This window comes from Monomorium pharaonis, chromosome 3, assembly GCF_013373865.1.
Source record: "Monomorium pharaonis isolate MP-MQ-018 chromosome 3, ASM1337386v2, whole genome shotgun sequence".
NCBI classification, from domain to species: Eukaryota; Metazoa; Arthropoda; class Insecta; order Hymenoptera; family Formicidae; genus Monomorium; species Monomorium pharaonis.
This window is the reverse complement of record NC_050469.1, coordinates 23,248,976-23,271,800: the sequence shown is the minus strand read 5'-3', so window position 1 is coordinate 23,271,800 and position 22,825 is coordinate 23,248,976. Positions and strand designations below refer to the sequence as shown.

The window sequence follows — 22,825 nt, the reverse complement described above, 5'->3', positions numbered from 1 at the left end:
ATTAATTATTAATTATCAATATATCCTTTTTTTATTTTTCTTCTTCATAAAATTGATTTCATATGATCTCATATATATATATATATATATATACGAGTAGTAACACATTAATTTTATTCGTCTCTTCATACGATCATTTGCTCATTTGTTGAAGTAAGTTGAAAGTAGAATATGACATCTTAAGTATCTAAAATTAATGTATGGACATTATAATCTGTCTTTAAATAAATTTAGTAATTAATAAATTTACAACTCATTATTGGTCAATAATGATATTAACATTACATAATTACATATAAAACAACATATAATACTAAATTTATTTGTACTATTTTCAATTTATTTAATAATCAACATACTTTACTAATAATTCAAAATTTATTTAAATTTTATTCGAAGTATTTTAGACTAATATAATATATCAAAATGTATTATATATAAATCTTTGCTTAACGGTACAAAATAAATTTAAGTATATCTCACAATAAAATTTATTGACAAAATTCAATAACACCTATACTAACATTCATGAAAGAATTAAGATTTATAGGAATAATATAAGCACAGTTAATCTGAATAGGCACAAGTGCTCGCCTCATTATCATAATTAGAGATTTCTTATTATTTTTGTTCAATGTTAGCCACTCCATTTCAAAAATTTTATCAATTATCTCATAACTCTACTGAAATATAAAATACACAATATTTGTATGAAAAAAATGGGTACATAAATGTGTGTGTGTGTGTTAATATATCTTAATTATTTATATACTTTTATTGTATAATATAGCATCAATAAATTTCCGGATTAAAGTGTAATAATGCTCATGGAAATCCATTCAAAAGAGTAAGAGCGATCAATAGGATCTATTATAATATATTTTAAAATTTTTATCAATTTATAATGTTTTGAAACCATTTTGTATAAATAATATCTTGTAACTAAAAATTGATTAAATCTAATACAGTATATATAAAATTATAACTATCTGTTATATCCCAAATAACAAACTGTTGGCAATTCACTAGCAGATTGGCAATAAATCGATCATATTTTCAATTTATAGTTATTTGTTTGATCAGTTTGCTTTATCATTACTGATATAATGTCAACAGTCTGTCAACAAAAACTTGCTAATATGCTATGCCAGCAAATTGATGATAGAAATGGTGCAGGATCTGCGCCGATAACCTTTACGATAGATTGACAGTAGAATTTGAGAAAAAACCGCAAATCCTGCTACGCCATCAAAAAATAATAACATGCTCCATTTAAAATGTGCAAGTTTTACATTTGAATATATTAGTATGTTCGAATTTTGTATTCCTTGATTTAAAAAACTTAGATATTTCTGTTTTATGTTATATTACACATTTATAAGTATACAAATTATCATACCTTTACTCGTACTTCATTCCCGTACCAACAGTATAAAAAGATTTGCGTTAACATGCAAGACATATATAGTGTTGTTTCAATATATTTAAATTTTGATGTTGTTTTACTTAAATGATAAAGACTAAAACATATCATCATTGTACTCATTATAAATTGTATAGCAATAGTCCACTTAAACTTTGCATTTACAATAACAGCAAACCTAAAATGTAACAATTTTTGTTAGAGAAATATATTTTTAACAGAATAAATTTATTAAAAACAAAATATTATGTTATAATAAACGTTAATAATTTCAATAACTTTATATAGAAATTTACAAAACTTATAAGATTTAACCTGAAAATATAATAATGTTGATACACGCAATCACGAATAACATTTGAATATAATATCATTTTTCTCAAGCGATAAGTTAAAATCTCTAGTTGGCAACAAATATGGACCAATAATCCACATATGAGAGTATCACAACCAATATTTACAAACATTGCAGCAATAAAACTTATTACTTGATGAATATATGTTATACGAAAAAGTACTGTCGATGAATAATCAAATGGCACCCATGTTTTGTATATTAATTTTTTATTTCTGAAGTTTATATGAAAAGAAGCCAATGAAACACATAATATTGTTCCTATTCCCAGCTGTACATAGCGCCAAGTATTAATTCTAAAATAAAATATATTTTATATATATATATATATATATGTATGTATATATAAATTAATAAAAACAAAAATGCAAATAAAAAATTTAATATAATTTTATTTATTTAAAATCTTGAAAGTTTAATTATTAACTTTCAATAACGTAGGCAATAACAAAGGCTGTATTCTATTTCATATTTTTATTTGCAATAAAAAATTTATTTATCTAAACTGTTTGACTAAAAAAAAAATTAAATAAAAATCTAGAGATATACAAAATAATATAAATTAAGTTACAATTATAGTTATAGTATTATTAATTGCAAAAACACATTATTATGTTATTATGATATCGTCTCTTAATACTCACTGTATGCTGTTATCGAATTTATGTAAAATCTTCATTTCAATTGATCTTGATGGCCTACATGGCTTTTCCATCAATATGTTAATTAGCATAATAATATTTTTACGATTTATCAACAAAATAAATAATTTACAGCAAGTAATGCACATAGCAATTAGAACAAAAAAATTATCAGAAATATCTTCAGCATTACTCAAAGTTATGATTATATCTATCAATTGCGATAGCATAAAAGTATTTAGTATTAAAAATATTATGCCTGTATATATGTCGTAGACTAAGCGTTTATATAACGATGACCAAGAATATGGTCGCCAGCATCCAAATATCGTTAAAAGATTAAAAGTGATCTTGAGAATGTACATTTTAAAAGATTATATCCTTTGATGTCATCTGTGAAGTATACATGTAATTAATTACTACAAATTTTATCCAACTTACAATATTAGTAATTTTACATTAAAATAATTTAAAATTTTATCAATTAAGAATTCTTCTACTTTTATTATTATGACAGATTAATAAGAGATAATATTTTATATTTAATATTTACAAATGTTATTCTTATCTAATAACATTTGTAAGTATATATTTATAAATAAACGTTCTAATTAATTTAACAATTAAAAGTAAACATTGTATATCTGAGTGAAAGATAATTGAAATCATTGATAAGAAAAAAATACTTTAAACGATTAAAACTGTAAGTATTGAATACAACAAAATCTGTAGAATGACTGATAAACATCGACAGTCTATAGCTTTACTAATCGAATCTCTTAAATATAGATTGAATACCTTCCCATTCTTCGTAGTTGGCAACTCCATTATTTATTTTCCAACGTATCCCTTGCAATATATCCCCCGTGAAATAATTCTTTCATAGGTTGATATGTATATACATAGTAACAAAATTCACATATAATTTCATCTTTAAATGCAACAATGTATTCCAGAGGAATAAAAAAATACGACACATAATAGTAAAATATTTAACGGATAATTATATGATATCTAGCGTTATGTAATATTAATGTGAACATGTCCTGTAATAAACTCTAGATATTTAAATTTTTCATGTGTGTGACTTAGATCTTTCTCTAACTATAGACATCGCTGATACTTTTAGTAGTACTTTTACCTCGCTTTTTTAGTCTTTCTATATTTATATAAACTCATATTGTCGAAATCATAATATTCATTCTACAAAGATATTTTTATAGATAAGAAGAAAAATCGGTACAACTAAACAGTAAAATATAATAATAGTAAAATAAAAAATACAATAGAATAAAAAGTATTTTTACACTTGTGTTTAAATAACTATTTTTTTAATTAATTTAATAAATTTGTCAATTAATAACGAGAGTAATTGTCATTGCAAATGAATTTTGATAGCTGTCAAATTTATATAGATAGTTATCTATACAATTATCATTGTAGTTTAATTTTAAAAAGTAAAAAATTAAAAGATAAATAGCGCGCACGAAGCGCGCATCTATGGTGTTTAGTAAATATAAATTTAAAGTAATACACATATGTAAAGTTTAAATTTTTGAAATTATTTTACAATAAAGTTCAATGTAAAATTTTCAAAACGGGCATATGCATAAGCCAACATTACAAAGATAACAATAACGTAATTGTTGCTCATAGTTGTAATTGTTGTGTTTATTATTTTTTAAATAAATGAATCGATATTTATTAACAATAAATGCGAGGCAACATAGTTAAAATCAAAAGTAACGGCATGCAGTTCAAAGAATCAGAAAATGTATATAAGAAATATTATTTAAATACTAAGATTTTGTTGTGACCATTGTCGACCATTTCTTGATTTTAAAATGGATAATAATGAGCATAAAATAATAAAAAATGTACATTACATTAAATTATGCGTTTCAATAATCTACATTTATTATTTATAATAAATGTATATAATTATGCGAATGTTAATTATAATGTCTAATTACAAATATATCATTTCCCTTTTCTTTTAGTCTCTTTTCAGATTTGATCTCGTGACATAAACAGGACGAGGCTACTATTGACGCTCTACAAAATCATTCCTATATTTGTTGAAGTAAGTTATATGTAGAATACGATATCTTAAGAATCTAAAATTAATATACAAACTTAATCTTGATTTAAATATGTTTAGTAATTAATAAATTTAGAGCTTATTTTGTCAATAATAATATTAAACGAAAGTCATCAATAATGGCAACCCATTTTATTTCTGAATAATACTTCTAAAATCTAAAAATAAAACTTTAAGAACATAATGTAAACTAAAAAAAAATGTCTTCTATAAATGTTTAACATGTATAATATGTATAACAGTTTTCGTAATGTATAATATGTATAACTGTTTTATGTCTTGTAATAATTAATGTTTTTATAACATAAAAAAAATAAACGAGAAATTGGACATCAAATTGATATATTAGACTATATTTTTTTTTATTTAACATAAACTTTTTGCTATTTGAGAAGAAAACCATTAAAAGTTAACAGCGAATACCATCCAGGAGTTTTTAAGGTCACAAATCTAGTGGATTTTTTGAATACATAATAGCGGATCCAATATGATCGATAAAAGTAGAATACTGTATGTTTTTTAATTAATTACTTTTAAAACGTTGTTTTTTTAGTTTTTAGGCCGCTGATTGTAAATTTGTTGTCACATGTTCAAAACGGCAGACTTAATGTGGGGGAGAAAAATGGAAAAACGTTGATTTTTTTTAATTGCTTTTAAAACATTGTCCTTATGGGTTTTTGAGATTGTTCATTACAAATCTAAAATTATAATTTCAAAATTTTACATAATTTCAGATTTAATGTTGCAAATAAAAATAGTAAATTAAAAAACTACATCTTTCCACGCGCTTTTAGCTCGTTTCCACCAACGTAGATTAACTTTAATCTCGATTTAACTTACTTGTTATCTCATTCTAGTTCCAAAAATTAAAAAAAGATAAAGGTCAAGTTGAACCGAGATTAAAGTTAATCTACATTGGTAGAAATGGGCCTTCATCATTTCGTAACAAAAAAACGTGGCAATATTTGATTCTATTTTTGTTTTTTTTTTATTTCTTAATTTTGAATTTTAAAATAATAATTGCAAATTTGAATCATACGACCTAAATAAAAAAGTTATGAATAAAATTTCACACTTATTAAAATATATCACAATTTATCATTTTTGCTATATTGGACTCGCCGTTTTAAATTTTGGAATTCTGATAGTAGATAATCAGTGACCCAAAATCCTTGTAACTAAAATTTCAGGAATTTTTATTTAAACCCCCCCCCATCCTTTATTGGTTAATTATCATCTAAATATGTTTTCATACAGAGTTTTCATACACATCAGTATTAATACAGGGCAATATTTAACTTTCGAGAAATAAGAGAGATAATATTGACGACCTTCCTCTAGATTTGAATTAAATGTTACACACACACACACACGCACGCACAAACAAACAAACACACACACACACATACACACACACACAATTTGATTTATTTATAGTATATTAATTTTTAAATTTATTTCATAAATAATGTACACTAACTTTAATTAATTAAATCAAAATTATTTAAAATTTGTTATACATATTAGTAATGTAATATCAACATATTATATATGTAAAATTTAACTCAAATGAAAAAATCTAATAATAAAATTAAACGAAATTAGTTTTAATGTTATCAATACTAACGCTCATGAAGGATTCAAGATTCATAGGAATAATATAAGCACAACTAATTTGAATAGGTACAAGTGATCGCCTCATTATTATCATCAAAGATTTCTTTCTATTTTCATCCAATGTCATCCACTCCATTTTGAAAATGTTGTCAACCATTTCAGAACTCTATTGAAAATTATAAAATATATCTGTACAAACAGCATTTAAATAAAAAATACTTAAATACTTACATTATCAATGTATAACATTCTAATTAATAATAAACTTTAACTTAACAATATAAAATGTTAACATTTTGCGATAAAGATAGACTAATTATATTTGACATATTATTTAAAACTATAACTATTTAATTATAATTAATGTACTTCTTAATCAAAGCTTAGATATTTTAATTTAGACATTTCATACCTGTGTTTATATATTATATATGCATTTATAGCATGTATACCATACCTTTACTTTTACTTCGTTTCCATACCAACAATATAAAAAGATTTGTGTTAACATGCAAGATATATATAATGCCATTTCAAAATAATTAGATTTTGTTGTTGTCCTATTTAATTGATAAAGGCAGAAGGATATTATCATTATACTAATCATGAATTGAATAGCAATAGTTATTCGAAATCTTGTATTTACAATAAAGGCAAATCTAAAGTTAAAAATTTTAATGAATTTAATAATTCTGTGTACATAAAAGTATATATCCATATACAAAATTTAACGAAAAATTTTATATCTAATAAAATGTTATAATTTGCAAAATTTCCAAAATGTGCATAATTATAAGATTTAACCTGAAGATATGGTAATGTTGATGTACGCAATCGCGGAGATTTGAATAACATGCAATATTTTTTAAACGATAAGTCAAGATTTCAATTTGACAACAAATATGGACCAATAAGCCACAAATGATGGCATCACAGCCAACATGTACGAATCCTGCGATAGCAAAGCCTATCAGTTGATGTGTGTACATTACACAAAAAAGTGCTGTCGACGAATAATTAAATGGCAACCAAGCTCTATATGTTAATCTTCTATTCCTGAAGTTTATAGATAAAGAAGATAGTATGATACATGAGATTGTGATCATTCCTAGATATGCATAACACTTAGTTAAAATCCTGAAATAAGTGCAAAATAATTTTTAATTATAAAATCTTGCGAGATTTTATACTAATTTCTATGTTTATACTTAACTAAAAAAAAAATTTATAATAATTTTTGAATATAATTTGTTTCACATTTCTATACATGATAAAAAACGTATTTAAACAATGCATTAAAAATGCAAAGATAATAATTTTCTATTTAAATAATAAAGAAAAAATTTATAAATTACATAAAAAATATTATAAAAAGGATTATAAAAAGTGACACATTAAATAAAGTTAAATATTTTAAACAATATTAAGTGCAATAACAAAACAAGAATACATTGTTTCTTATAATACTTACTGTATATTTTTATCAAATTTATACAGAATTTTAGTTTCAGTCAATCTCAACGGTCTACACGGTTTTTCCATTAATATATTGAGAAGGTTAAGAATACTTTTACGATTTATAAGCAACATAAATAATTTACAACAGGCGTTAAACACGGCAATTAGCATAAAGATGTTATCGAAAAAATCATCGACATTGTTCATGCTCAGGATTACATCAATCAATTGCGATAACATAAAGGTATTTACTAAGAAAATTATTATACTTGTATATATGTGATATGCTATGCATTTATATAACGATGACCAAGAATCCGGACGCCAGCAACCAAATATTGTTAAAAGTTTAAAATTAAACTTAAGGATGCACATTGTTTTAAATTATATTTTTTGATATTATCTAGGAAGATACACAACACATATAATCAATTCTTTCAAACTTTATGTAACTTACAATATTATTAATTATATAAAATGTCTAAAATATAATTTGCAATATTGTCAATAAAAAATTTGTTTCTATTTTTATTATTGCAAAAATTTCACAAATATTTTATTTTTTAATATTCACAAATATTATGTCTATATTATATTTATAATTAAGAAAACTTCCTAACTGTTATAAGTTAAATATAATATAATTATAACTTTTTATAACTTATTATAACTTTTGCCACAAATGATTCAAATAAAAATCTTAAGGTACTCATAGTCGATACTTATTTCAAGATTGTCTTAAACAATGTCTTAAAATACTAATACGGCTTTGTGATTGATTGGTAACATTGTAAGACAGTATTTAAAAAGGTTTTAAATATCAGATTCGGCTATGAATACCGGCCTTATAATATGAACATATTTTAAATAATCGTAACTGGTAAAAATAGTCCAAAATAAAAAAGTTTGAATGACTGACGAACGTCGACTGTCTATATCTGTAGATCGAATTTCTTAGATGTCTAGGTACCTAGTATCTACACTTCCACCCCACAACAATCGGTTACTTAATTATTCATTTTCCAACGTATCCCTTGCAATGTATCTTTCGTGAAATAATTTTTTTATGACTTTACATGCACATACACAATAACAAAATTACATACAGTATGAGCGACAACATAGGATAATTAATCTTTAAATGCAAAGGTTTAAAACGGGATAGAGAGGGAATACAAAATAAGATGGTTATATAAGAAGATAGAGTTAAATATTGAACAGATAATTATATATCTATCTTTATGTAATGTTAGTATAGGTTTCTCATATTCTTTTGTTATATTTAATCCTTATATGCTTAAATGTTAAGAAGGTTGAACAGTAGAATAGTTCAAAGTAATTGAACACAAATTTCGTGGGTTTTTTTAGCAATTTAAACTATTTTCAACATATATAGGAACTAATAATCCCTTATAAAAATGTTATACTGGACAGTATTCAATTTGGCAATAATTATTATTTACTTTTATTTGTCACTTATTAATTATTTATTTTTAATATTAAAAACACTATTATTGATAGTGAAAAATGTTTACTCTCAATTTAAAAAAAATTATTTCAGTACTAAAAGTAATATTTTATAGGCGATTTTTTTCTCATATTCACTAATATCAACTTTAGACCATATACAGCAAAAAAGGTAACAAAATGGTTAATTGGGTTTTTTTTATTTGGACATCTGTGCCACTTTTTGTGCCGGACCTGAGCAGAGAAACTCCCTTAATAAACATAAAATAAGGAAAATATATAAAAATATAAATTATATATATGTACATTTAAATATCTACATATATTTTGTTATAATAATACGTGATTTGAGTGTTAATTATAAAGATTAATTGCACATCTTTGAGAAAATCTTTGTTTCAAGATTTAGAGAGAGAGAGAGAGGGGGGGAGGAGGAAGAATGGAGCAGAGGAAAGGACGTAATAAAAACTTTTTTCTTATAGATACTCTATATGTATATAAAAACGTATGACATGAGTTGAACGCATTTTTATAACTCTAGAATAGAGCAGCGTGCTAAAAAGATACTAATTACAACTTAGACGCTGCAATAATTCTGCTTTTCTGTATAGTCACGGTATTATACACTTATTGTTTGGACATAAGGTGAGTATCACCTTGCACAATCGTTTTAACACACACAATTTAATTGATAGAAATAATAATGAATAATACCTATAGATTTAAAGAAAAAATTTCTTTTTTTACAACTAGTGAAAGGCAAGCTATCTACATATTTCCACTTCTAACTATACAACTATGTGTGGAATAAGATGAATAGAGTTATTTCATTTCTCATTCAGTTTTGTCGTAGCAATGTACACATGAATATAAAATAAATGGACACTTAAATTACTTTGACCGTTAAAGATAGCTCAAATTCAATTGAAAATGTTTTTTGTAAAAAGAACGATTTATAATTGTATGTTGTAATTTGAATCATTAGTTTTTATTTCATGATCAATTGACTTGTTATATCAACTCCTAAAGCTTTTAATTTCATTATTTTACTTTGTTTATTTATCGCGTGAGTCCTGACTTCACTATATTTATTAAAACACTTATTCAACGTTAATTTAATATTTTATATTAATATATTATAGTAAATGTCCGTGTTGACCTTTGATTACATTACTCAAAAAGTAATGTAACAAAAAGTAACATAGTAACAAAAAGTAACGTAGACAAAGATACACAAATAGATATCAGTGAATATAAAATAATAAGATATATAATAGAATACATTATGTATTTAAATAATCTACATTACTTTTTTATAATAGTAGGTAATATAAATACTAATTATAATAACTAATATCATCTTTCTTCTTTTTTCTACTCTCTGCTCAGATTTGATATCGGTAACATTAATTCCATCAGCCTTTACTCAATTATTGCCGCATTTGTTGAAATAAATTATAAGTAGAATACGACATTTTAAGAAACTAAAATTAGTATGTAAATATATATTTATAATCTTTAAAAGAATAAATCAATATAACACAAATTATTTGTCATTTAAAATAAAATTTATTGCAATATTAATTTTAATAATAACTACTTACACCCATAAAGGAATTAAGATTTACAGGAATAAGGTAAGCACAGGTAATCTGAATAGGCACAAGTGCTCGCGTCATTATTATCATTAAAGATTTTTTTCTATTTTTATCTAATGTCATCCATTCCATTTGAAAAATATTATCTACCATTTGATAACTCTACTAAAATATATATATGGATTATATTTGTAATACAAAACAAAAGATACTTACGTTATTCATACCTTACTTAGTGATATACCTTAACAATATGTAGTGTTAACATGTTGAAATTAAAAATAGATTGATTATATTATTTATATTAAAAAATATAACTATTAGTACTAGAATTATTATATTTCTTAATAAAACAAAAGCATGGATATTTAAATTTCACATCCTTTTTCATATTACTTTTTTTGCACTTATACGGTAAATTGCCTTTCTTTACATACCTTTATCTTTACTTCGTTGCCACACCAGCAATAGAGAAAGATTTCCGTTAATATGAATAATATACATAATATCATTTCAAAATATTTAGCTATTGTTGTCGTTTTATCTATTTGATAAAGACTGAAGGATAGTATCACTGTAGTCATTATAAATTGATTAGCAATAATCACACTTAACTTCGTTTTTATGATAAAAGCAAATCTATAATTTAATAATTTTTGTTTGAATAAAAATATATTTTATTAAAATAAACTTGTTAAAAATAAAAATTTATAAATGCATTTTTATAAAAAAGTGACTTTTGTATCTTTTAATACATTTTTAGAAACCTATGCGTCTGATCACGTGTAGCGTTTGACAATACTACTTTACGTTTTTTTATTTCATTTTTTCATGTAAAAAATAATGAAAACAGCAAAAAGGGGATTATTATTGTCAGATATCATGTGCAATCAAATGCATAGCTTCACAAAACTGCGTCGGAAGACACAAATTTCTTATTAAAAGTTGCTTCTTTCAGAAAATAATATTCATTTAATTAAACTATAATGTAATAAATTAACAAAAAAAATAAATATTTGATATTAATGCTTGTTGAAATATTAACAAAATCAAATACTATTTCTTAATAATTAAACTGAATTGACTTACAGTGTATATGAATATTTTGTCTTATTTTTATGTCCTGAATACATTTCTGAAGTTATGCCACAAATTATAAAATAACCAATATATAAATGTTACATAACATATGTATAAAAGACAGAATTTGCAAAATTATAAGGTAACCTGAAGATATGATAATGTTGAAGTATACAATCGCGAAGAACGTCTGAATAAGATATAATTTCTCTCAAACGATAAGTCAAGATCTCAAATTGACAACAGATATGGATCAACAATCCACAGATGAGTGTATCGCAACCAATGGTAACAAAAGTTGCAACAATCAGGCTTATGAATTGATAAATATACGTTAGACAAAAAGATACCGTTGACGTATAATCAAATGGCATCCATGCTCTGTATATTAATTTTCTATTTCTGAAGTTTATTGATAAAGAAGATAATGCAATATACAGGATTATTATCGTTCCCATATATAGACTATATTTAGTATTATTTCTGAAATGAGTATAGAATAATTCTGAAAAGTAAAATAATCTTGCAAAACTTATTATAATTTTTTTGTTTTTTTAATATTTATTTACATTTATAATTATCATATTTTTTTATATTTATTTATATTTATAATTATCATATGTCAAAAAACAATTTATATTTTATCCTTTTTAAACATATTCTGTTGTTACAATCTTTTTTTCAATTTTCTATTATTTGCATGATAAAAAAATGCAAAGAAATTAAGTCTGTTTAAATAATAAAAATTTAAATAATATAAAAATGTGTGTGTGTGTGTGTGTGTGTGTGTGTGTGTGTGTGTGTGTGTGTGTGTGTGTGTGTGTGTGTGTGTGTGTGTGTGTGTGTGTGTGTGTGTGTGTGTGTGTGTGTGTGTGTAAGAAACAACAAAATTATGATTTCTCTTAATACTTACTGCAAATTTTTTTCGAATTTAGATTTAATCTTCATTTCAGTTGATCTTGACGGTCTACATGCTTTCTCCATCAATATGTCATTAAGGATGAGAATATTTTTACGATTTATAAGTAAAATAAATATTTTAGAACAAATATTAAAGAAGGAAATTAGAATAAAGATATTATCAAAGAAAGCATCAACATTACCAATGGTCAGAATTACATCAATTAATTGAGATAACGTAAAAGTATATACTAAAAAAATTGTTATACTTGTATATATGTAGTACGCTATGCGTTTATGTAGCGACGACCAAGAATTTGGACGCCAGCACCCAGATATCGTTAAAACATTAAAAGTATATTTAAGAATGTACATCTTGTTTTTAATTGTGTCCCTTAATATTACAATCTACAAACACACAACACAATAATTACTGCAAAGTTTTGACTTATAATTACAAAATTATTAATTATATCAAATATAAATCTTAAAAATAAATTGTAATTTTATCAATTAAAAAAGTTTATATTTTTATTAATACAGAAATTTGTTAGCTATTTTATTTTTTATTATTTGCAAATGTTATTTATATATGTATATTGTAAATACTTAAAACTAAAGAAGCTCCTTAACAATTATAAATATTATACGTTTACCATAAAAGATTCAAATTTAAAAAATAAAATTACAACAATGAAATATTTTAAACGATCATAACTGATAAATATAGCACGCAACAAAACTTTAGGGTAACTGACGAATATTGACTGTCTATAGTATTGCGGAATTTCTTACTATCCAGTGAAGATATTACTATCCGGATAACTTTTCCACCACATAATTTAATTTAATTATTCACTTTATAACCTGCCCCTCACAATGTAACCCTCGTTAAATAATTATTTCATGAATCCACACGCATGTACACAATAATAAAATAACATGCACTATACACGACGACATAGAATAATTATATATTTATGCAACAAGACAAGAATAAAATTATAACAAAGGAACATTCAAACATTTTAACTGATAAATACAGCACGCTACAAAATCTTTATGGTGACTGACAAATGTCAACTGTCTATAGCTTTCCTGATCGAATTTCCTAAGCAATATCTAATGCTTTCCAGTGTCCACATTTCCAAGGTGGGGAAAATACGATGCAAGTCACATAGCTAAATATTGATTAGTTATAAGCTATCTGCACGAAATACTAGTGTTGACGTATTATACTTCTAGAAAATCTAGAATATTTAATTTCATGCTGCATTCAAATTTTTTGAAAATCTTATCTTTTTTTGTAATTATGGAAAACGTTATTGATATGATTAAGATATACTTGCAGTGCATTCAAATGTTTGTTCCTTTTATTTATTTTATTTTACTTATAATAAAATCCATTGCAATGTCTCATTCACACACACACACACACACACAACACACAACTTAACAACACGATTATATTACAGAATGCGTTTATAAAGAATATCACTGGTGATGAATAATGTGGTAATCAATCTCTAAATGTCAAAATCCTTCTTCCAAAATAAATAACGATGTTAAGGACATTCTAAAGCCAATCACCAACATTTTTTATTAAAATTTATCTTTAAATTAGGTTTACAAAATTCCAAATTCTTTTGTACAATTAAAATATGCACAAAAATGAAGAAAGCAAAAAGCAATATTATGTTAATAATGGAAAAATTTTTATTAATTTTTAAAAAAGTGTTAAAATTTTTTTTGTTATTAAACATAACATCATTCTTTGTTTCATTTATTTTTGTGCGCTTCAATTATATATAAAAAAATTTTAATTCTGTAAAACTATTTCAAAGATATTTTATAATAAAAAATTTGCTTTTTGAAGAAGAATATCCTTTTTTTAGATTTTTAAGTTCTAGATGTACGATATTGTTTGTATATATTATCCCTACGGGGGATACGCTTAATATCATTTTGTACATACATGTTGTAGATTTTTTATTAATAGTAAGCAAATATTATCGTAAAGTGATAGCAATCGTAACGTACTAAAAATAAGTTTTTTTATTTTTTATATGAACTGGACCACTCACAAATTGCGTTACGAAAATTTTGTAACGCAATTTTGTACGTATGTCTTTTATAGATTTACAAATTCTTTTCCAGAAAAATTTACGTATTATTATTAATCTGGAATCTAAAGTTTACACACACACACACACACACACACACACACACACACACACACACACACACACACACACACACACACACACCGACAACGAAAAGAAATCTATACAAAACCTTCTTAAGAATATGCCCTAATGATTCTACATTATCGACTCCAATAAAGTTTGACGGTCACTCTAGCATCCCCGTAATGCATGCGCAAGTTGTCTGAATCAAAATTGCATAACATCGTGTTTGGTCTGTAAAATAATTAATATTGTCACATTTTATTTGTAATTCAGTTTCATTTTTTACTTTATATTTATTTGATATTTTTTTCATATGCGTTTTTAATAATAATTATAATAATATAATATTACTTATTAGTATAATATTAATAAGTAATAATATGTCATATAATGTTATATACTATCATTTTAGTACATAATAATTTCAAAAAGTACGAACTGTCAAATATTTCAATCTCAAAATTTATTTTAAAATTATTCTATATTTTTTATGTAATTAAACAGTTAATTTTAATAATTATTGTACAATTTTTTGCATTTTCAGGATACTGCACTTTCTTATGAAATTTGTGATAAGTTTTTACTTTCTTCAATGGTCTACACCATCTTTTTGTAAAAAGATTAATTAACGTTGCAATATTTTTGTAATTTATTAACATATTAACCATTTTGTAACAAGAAACAATCATTACAAGTAATATGCGAAAATTAATAATAAAGTCATCTGTTGCCGTACTACCTATGGTAAGAACATTCAATAACTGATAAACATATTTATTAACACAAGCATGAAGAATGTTCGCATAGTAGATTACACATTTATAAAGACAAAGTGTAATATCGCCATCCATATACATTTTACACAATAATCTTGTTAATAAACAGTATTTTAATTTAAAATTTAACGATTATATTTTTCAAAATGTTGTTTATTCAATTTTAAAATTAAAGTTATAAACTACTTACTATGTTACATGTTATTCATAAAAATGTAGCGACACTGCGTAATGAATCGAAGAAAAAGAGGAATGATAATATGGCCAGCACAAAAATAAAAATTAAAAAATAGTTTTGTTTAAAAAAGTCACAATATTTTGTTACAAAATTATATATTTATATAAAAGAAATTGTTAGGTTAAAAAACTGTAGTATAATTGAAGAGCGATAAAGGTAAATAAAATTATAAATAATAAAATTATAAACAAAAAAATTAACAATAAAATTATAAATAATAAAATTATAACCAAATTGCAAATAAATAAAATTATAAGCATAAAAATAATAAAAATTTTAATCGCATCAAATTTACAGAGAGATTTTCTTTTTTTATTTGTTTCCTATTTGTTTTCTCTATATATATATATAAACCTATAATTTCTACATTAACACAAGCATATACAACCTCAAAAAATATAACTGTGGTCATGTAAATAAAACACGTGTTAAAATTAATTGTCATAAAAATTATAATATAAATATTACAATTTTTTCACTTATGATTTCAACAATGCAAGAATTAATTATCGGTAATCAATATTTTTTATATATTTGTATGCACATATTTGTGATTGTGACATAGATTTACATTGCATAATATGTCATCAATATTTTTGTTCCTACAAATGTCGAATGTGATATTTTTGCTACTGAATGCGTCCGACATCATGATCCTTACGTTTGCTTAAGTATATTATAAGCTGAATACGACATCTTGAGCAACTACAACACAATTGTTACAAACATCATTTAAAGAAATTGACATGTATAAAATATTTAACCATTTTTTAGAACGCATGTGTATAACAGATTATTAATTATTACATAAATTTCTCAATCAAATATACTAAACTAAAATTTAAATTACTAGTAACATTAATCAAAATTTAGTTTAATAATATTTTTCATTAAAAGAGAAGGAAATGTGTTTGATATCGAAACTTTATTTAAAAGCTTAATAATTATGAAATGACAAATTTTGATACTGACGCCTACGAATGAATCCAAATTCATAGAAATAACACAGGCACTAGTAAATTCTATTGGTATTGCAGCACGTCTCACAATCATTAATAAAGTTTTCTGGTCGTTTTCACTAAAGTTAAACCATTCCATTTCGAAAACATTATTTATCAAATGTCGACTCTATATGCAACAAAAATGTATTATTTTATTTCTATAACTTATAATAAATAATTTGAATAGAAAGAGTTATCTATTTTGCAAATTCACGTACTTTCAATTCAACTTCGTTTCCATACCAGCAGTACAAGAAGATTTGTGACAACATGGAGCATGTGTATAATATTAAATGCATATACCTTGTTTTTAATGCTGTTGGTTTAGTAAATTGATACAAATTAAAACACATGACCAATGTACTCACAACAAACTGAATAAATATTGTTATCCTAAATTTTTTATTTACTCTACTAGCAAACCTAAAATTAATAAGTAACTTTTAATTATTATAGATCTAAACAAAAAAAGTAGACACAAATAAAGAATTATGAAAAAATTACAAAATTTTAATTAGTGTAGAAAACATTATGATTAGGAAAGTTTCTTTTTAAAAGTAACTCGTTACCGCTAAAAGTCATTCTAAAAGTTGTTAACGTTATTGTTACTTAAAAAATAATTCACTTACAACAAATTAATTTACTACTTTTTCCGTTATCTTCTTAATGCTAAAACAAGGTCAAACTATCTTTTTAATTTTTTGTAAAAATATTAATAAAAATTATGCTATTTTATGTCTTAAATTTCTAAGACGTAAAGATTAGTGTTTTGACATAAAAATATTATTTCCTATTGTGTATACTTAATTTTTATTCAAGAAAAAAAAGTCTTAAAGAAATCTAAAGTATCCAAAATCATCTTTCTCTGCACTCAAGTAATACATAATTGACATAATAAAGTCGAGATGATATCAATTTGAGTCTCGACATCAAGTTTTAATCATGTTGACGTCTTCTTGACTTTATCGTGATAATCTTGATTACTTGATAAATAATAACAATGCATATGTTTATAGCATAATTGCAAACAAACTTGAATATGTGGTTGTGTTGAAGAACACATTCGCGAAGAGATTTAGGATTATGTGCACTTTTTCTCAGACGGTGTTCCAGTATCTCTATCTGACAGCAAATGTGCACCAGAAATCCGCATATGAGACTGTCACAAGCCACATGGTGTACAGATCCCATTGTAAAACTTATCAATTGATGAGCGTATACAATTGGAAAAAGTAGCGGCGAAGAATAATTGAATGGTAGCCATCCTCGAAACGTCAGATTTCCTTTTCTGAATTCCGTTAGTAATGATGTGACAGTAACGGACAGACACGATGTCTCGACCAGGATGGTATAATGAAGCGTGTTTGACCTGAAAAACGACTATAGATGTTTTCGCGTTTCACTTTTCATTCAATATTTTCTTCAATTGCTGAAGCGTTGAATTTGATTTTGAATTTGTTCATTTAAATAAGAAACAAGAGACTTTGCGATTAGAGAGAGAGAGAGAGAGAAAGAGAGAGAGAGAGAGAGAGAGAGAGAGAGAGAGAGAGAGAGAGAGAGAGAGAGAGAGAGAGAGAGAGAGAGAGAGCTACTAAAGGAATTTTTTATTCAAGTGCTAATTCAAGTTGGTATAGTTTCTGTTGATTTTGATGTCTTAAAATAAAATTTAATGATATTAACAGTTAATGCTTCCATTAATAAATGTTTTAAACATAAAGATAAAGTTAAAATTGCCTATTCAGTCTATAACAAATCTTTTGATGCTAAATATAATTTTTTTCTATCTCTTAATTTAATAATCTTAAACCATATAAATCGACAATTTCGTCAGTCTTGAAAGACGGTTAGTAGCTAGATGTCGATGCTGAGAAGCATCTTTAAAATCCTTAAAAATGTTGTAAATAATGTATTTAATAAAATATTTAATATTGTGTTTATATTAGAATAGTGTTAGTTATTCGAACATCTTATAACATATGAGGTAAAAAAGAAATCTTAAAAGTTTAAAAAAAATATTGATTTTGTCAATAAATTTTCACTTGGAGTAGTATTAATGGAAAATACATGAGTAGCACTCCAAGATTATTATGAGAAAATGCAAATGATCCTTTTAATTAGATTTTATATATTGCTATATGTTCCTACAGTATAATAATAGATAATACTAGCTTATAATACTTACTGTATGAGTTTTTCAAATTTCTGTTGAATCTTCACCTCGTCAGGTTCAACTGGTCGAAACGGTTTACTCGTAAGAGTCTTGATTAATTTCTCAATGTTACTGCGATTTATCAATAGAGCGATCATCTTACAGCAAGAAACGATCATAGCAAGTAGCACATAGAAATTATCCGTGAAATCATCAGAATTATCGACGACCATAATAAGATCCAACAATTGCGACAGCATAAACGAATGTATTAATAACATTATGATAATAGTATACACATGATAAACTAACCGTTTAGACGAGGCTGGCCAGGAATCCATTCGTCCGCAACCGCAAAACGTTAATATTTTAAACGTAAATGTCAGTATAAACATCTTTAATATAATTTTTTTTCGATGTATTATCTATTAATATCCTTCCTTTACAAGAAGGAATATAGTAAATTATTTACTCTTTATCTTTTTACACAAATATACAGAACACATATATCTTTCAGTATTTTAAAATTTTGAAAAATTTAGATATATAGAATAATTTTTTATTCTAATTAGTCAGAAATTTTAACCGTTCCAAAGCATAACCGCCCACAAATCTATTATACATACACAAAATTATACGTAAATTTATAACTGAATCACATTTTGTACGATAATTTTTTGTATTATGTAATATTATATAATAACATGAGAAAGTTTATATTATAAGAAAAATTATCGTAATAAAATTTGATCCACGCAATAAAAGCTTACGACAAACTGTCAAGTATAAAATATCGGTCTATAGCTTTACGCTGTTTCGGCCATAATACAGTTTATTCAACGTCCCTTCGACAACTTTTATTATTCAGATTGCACTCGCGCTCTTCGCATAATACAGTTTTCATACTGTCAGCCAAATACAGACTTTACAATATTACGTTATTATCACATAATAATACTTTATGAGAATTGCGTTTTGTAATATTACATACTAGAAAACAGAGCAAGAAATAAAAAATAACTCTCGAATATCGAACTGAGCTCTGCATACTTACTCTCCATAAAATATTCATACTTCATTCGTATACTTCAACCAAAAGATATTTATTTAATATTATAAGATATTAATTTAATATTAAATAAAATAAACATGTAAATTTGTCATATTGCAATACGGATGACAAAATGTTCTTCCTTATATTGATTTCTCTGTTGTTTTCTGGTTTCTGATAGTCTGTATGATTTGACATATGTATGTTCATATGGTAACATATGGTAAAGTAATATTCAAATCCATACAAATATATTTTTCATTTTTTTAGTGCATAAATAAAAATTTTAGAAATGTTATTTAAAAATTAATAATCTTAATAATTAATTGTAGTAAAAATACAGGTTTTAAGATTCTATAATCAATAATATAATTTTGTAATTTTTCTTTAAAATATCTATTCATTTGTTATAATAATGTTACAAAAATCATGTATAATTATTAAACAAAATTATCTGCTACAATTGTTTAATATTTCTGAATACGTATATACTTATCATATACAAACCCACATTACTGCAATTATTTTAATAAATTTCGAATAAAAAATAATTTTTCTTTTACTTTCTCTGTCTTTTTGCCATTCTTATATTTGCTTCAGTATGTTGTAAGCTGAATATGACGTTTTAAGTAACTGTAAGATTATTAAACCAAAATAAATATGGATACGACATTAGCTCATATACTCAAAATTAGTTTACATCCAAATATCTGTAAAATGACTTTTTACGTTTCGTCTTTCAATTAGCACGATTATTTTATATATAGTTATATGTTAGGAGTAGAGGAAAGTCGTTAATATTAGCACAGGCTTCTAAAACAACATTCCCTTATTTTTCAAGAGTCAAACATTATATTAATACTGTCAAAAATGTTATTTGCTTAAATAATAAAATAAATTAAAATCTATAGTTTATACATCCATAGTTTTTTTTTTTTTTTGTAAAATCTATAAAAATAAATTCTCCAAAAAGCTAGAATAATATTTGCAAATTGCAAATTGAATATTTTAAACAATAGTAAGTATATTATTTAAAATATTAGATTATTTTATAGTTTCTTTAAAACTAGTTTCTTTAGATATTTCTTTTCTACTTTTTTCTTATTATCAGTGTAATTTTAAACATAAACTCATCATGCAACATAAACCGTTACTCGCCTTTGGCTCGTGCATGTATTTCCCGCACTTACGAATAATAGCTCACCGCACTCGTGACACAATATACTATTACTACATAACTTATTAATTTAATTCAATTAATTCTTCCACAGAACCACGTCTAAATTCTACCATTACTGCCTATGTCAGTTCTGAGGGCCAATTTTTCAAAAACTCATTTTTAATTAACTTACAAAAAAATTTATTATTGCAAAATATGAAACAACATTAAAACTATAATAGTAATAAAAACTGTTATACCTTCTCATAAAAGGCACTTTCCAATTTGTGTATTTATATTTTCAAAGTTTTAGTTTTTATTTAAAAAATATAATTAAAAAACATAGTGATGTCACAGTATTAGCGATTTTCCTCTTTAAATTAAAATAGTTTTTTATATGAGTATAACATTTAATTACATTTGTGATTAAATAACATTTTAATAAAAGGAATTAATTTAAATAAATTTTACATTAAACCATTTACTTATAATTTTATCTATTTATAGAATAAGTTTTGGTACTAACACCCACAAATGAATCAAGATTCATCGAGATAACGTAAGCACTGATAAGTTTAATTGGTTTCTTCTCATAATCATTAATAAAAATTGTTTAGTCTGTTTATTTAATCCAAACTACTCCATTTCAAATATGCAATTAACCAGATATCGGCTCTGTATTAAAAAATTTAGAGTATTATTTATTTAGTTTATGAATACTATTCAATATTAAGGAGATCCTAAAGTGGCCGTCAAACTTGATCGGGGTCGATAATATAGAGTCATTCGTACATATCATTAACAAGATTTTATATTTCTTTTACAGAACATTTCTTTCGGAAATCCTTTTCCATAATTAAAGTATACGTATTAATATCATCATATAAACTGGATTTTATACCGATAATAAACGAAATGTTTTTCAGACTTCTCTTTTTCTAACCTATATCTAAATTTGCAGTTATAAAGAGTTCATTAAATTAATCTTTTTTTTTTAACTTTTAATCTTAGTTTGAATTGCACGATATTATTCGTATATGTTATCCCTAAAGGAATACGGTTTCATTTTGCACATATATATCGTAGATTTTGTATACTAAGCAAATATTGTCAACAAGTGACATCTCTATGGCTATCACAAAAATAAAAATTAAAAAATAGTTTTGTTTAAAAAAGTCACAATATTTTGTTACAAAATTATATATTTATATAAAATAAATTGTTAGGTTAAAAAACTGTAGTATAATTAAAGAGCAATAAAGGTAGATGAAATTATAAATAATAAAATTATAAGCAAAAAAATTAGCAATAAAATTATAAATAATAAAATTATAACCAAATTGCAAATAAATAAAATTATAAGCACAAAAATAATAAAAATTTTAATTGCATTAAATCCACAGAGAGATTTTCATTCTTTATTTGTTTCCTATTTGTTTTCTACATATATTTATATATATTAATCTACAATATAATTTCTACATTAACACATGTATATACAACCTCAAAAAATATAACTGTGGTCATGTAAATAAAACACGTGTTAAAATTAATTGTTATAAAAATTATAATATAAATATTATAATTTTTTCATTTATGATTTCAACAATGCAAGAATTAAT

The 22,825-nt window shown here is 24.4% G+C and overlaps 5 protein-coding genes across 9 annotated transcripts; all 5 read right to left on the bottom strand.

Moving 5' to 3' along the window:
- Positions 1 to 61: 61 nt before the first annotated feature.
- On the bottom strand, positions 62 to 4,404 carry LOC114254840 (odorant receptor 4). Of its 4 annotated transcripts, XM_036284163.1 has the most exons (5): positions 3,218 to 4,404; positions 2,423 to 2,812; positions 1,739 to 2,074; positions 1,400 to 1,601; positions 62 to 187 (listed from the first exon to the last, which is right to left on the bottom strand). In XM_036284163.1, exons 2-5 carry the CDS (start codon positions 2,782 to 2,784, stop codon positions 134 to 136), a joined length of 954 nt encoding a protein of 317 aa, XP_036140056.1. In that variant the 5' UTR covers positions 2,785 to 2,812; positions 3,218 to 4,404; the 3' UTR covers positions 62 to 133. The 4 variants fall into 4 exon arrangements, 3 of the variants coding, with proteins under 3 accessions (XP_036140056.1, XP_036140055.1, XP_036140057.1); XM_036284162.1 differs by having other exon boundaries at positions 2,423 to 4,404; XR_004962536.1 differs by having other exon boundaries at positions 106 to 187; positions 525 to 1,601; positions 2,423 to 4,404.
- A 16-nt stretch (positions 4,405 to 4,420) lies between these two features.
- Positions 4,421 to 6,868, bottom strand: LOC105833974 (putative odorant receptor 92a). Its single transcript, XM_028192123.2, has 3 exons — positions 6,595 to 6,868; positions 6,148 to 6,303; positions 4,421 to 4,536 (listed from the first exon to the last, which is right to left on the bottom strand). The coding sequence occupies exons 1-3, from the start codon at positions 6,853 to 6,855 to the stop codon at positions 4,489 to 4,491; spliced, it is 465 nt and encodes a 154-aa protein (XP_028047924.1). The 5' UTR covers positions 6,856 to 6,868; the 3' UTR covers positions 4,421 to 4,488.
- LOC118644766 lies at positions 6,865 to 8,112 on the bottom strand. The gene is made up of 2 exons (XM_036284166.1): positions 7,609 to 8,112; positions 6,865 to 7,274 (listed from the first exon to the last, which is right to left on the bottom strand). Exons 1-2 carry the CDS (start codon positions 7,968 to 7,970, stop codon positions 6,884 to 6,886), a joined length of 753 nt encoding a protein of 250 aa, XP_036140059.1. The 5' UTR covers positions 7,971 to 8,112; the 3' UTR covers positions 6,865 to 6,883.
- Positions 8,113 to 9,255: 1,143 nt separating this feature from the next.
- Positions 9,256 to 12,313, bottom strand: LOC105833977 (odorant receptor 94a). Its single transcript, XM_036284158.1, has 4 exons — positions 11,888 to 12,313; positions 11,098 to 11,299; positions 10,667 to 10,822; positions 9,256 to 10,546 (listed from the first exon to the last, which is right to left on the bottom strand). The coding sequence occupies exons 1-4, from the start codon at positions 12,196 to 12,198 to the stop codon at positions 10,493 to 10,495; spliced, it is 723 nt and encodes a 240-aa protein (XP_036140051.1). The 5' UTR covers positions 12,199 to 12,313; the 3' UTR covers positions 9,256 to 10,492.
- A 3,841-nt stretch (positions 12,314 to 16,154) lies between these two features.
- LOC118644765 (odorant receptor Or1-like) lies at positions 16,155 to 22,570 on the bottom strand. 2 transcript variants are annotated; one of them, XM_036284152.1, is made up of 5 exons: positions 19,027 to 22,570; positions 17,878 to 18,213; positions 17,063 to 17,267; positions 16,816 to 16,971; positions 16,155 to 16,548 (listed from the first exon to the last, which is right to left on the bottom strand). In XM_036284152.1, the coding sequence occupies exons 1-5, from the start codon at positions 19,386 to 19,388 to the stop codon at positions 16,501 to 16,503; spliced, it is 1,107 nt and encodes a 368-aa protein (XP_036140045.1). In that variant the 5' UTR covers positions 19,389 to 22,570; the 3' UTR covers positions 16,155 to 16,500. The 2 variants fall into 2 exon arrangements, with proteins under 2 accessions (XP_036140045.1, XP_036140044.1); XM_036284151.1 differs by having other exon boundaries at positions 16,155 to 16,971.
- Positions 22,571 to 22,825: the final 255 nt, after the last annotated feature.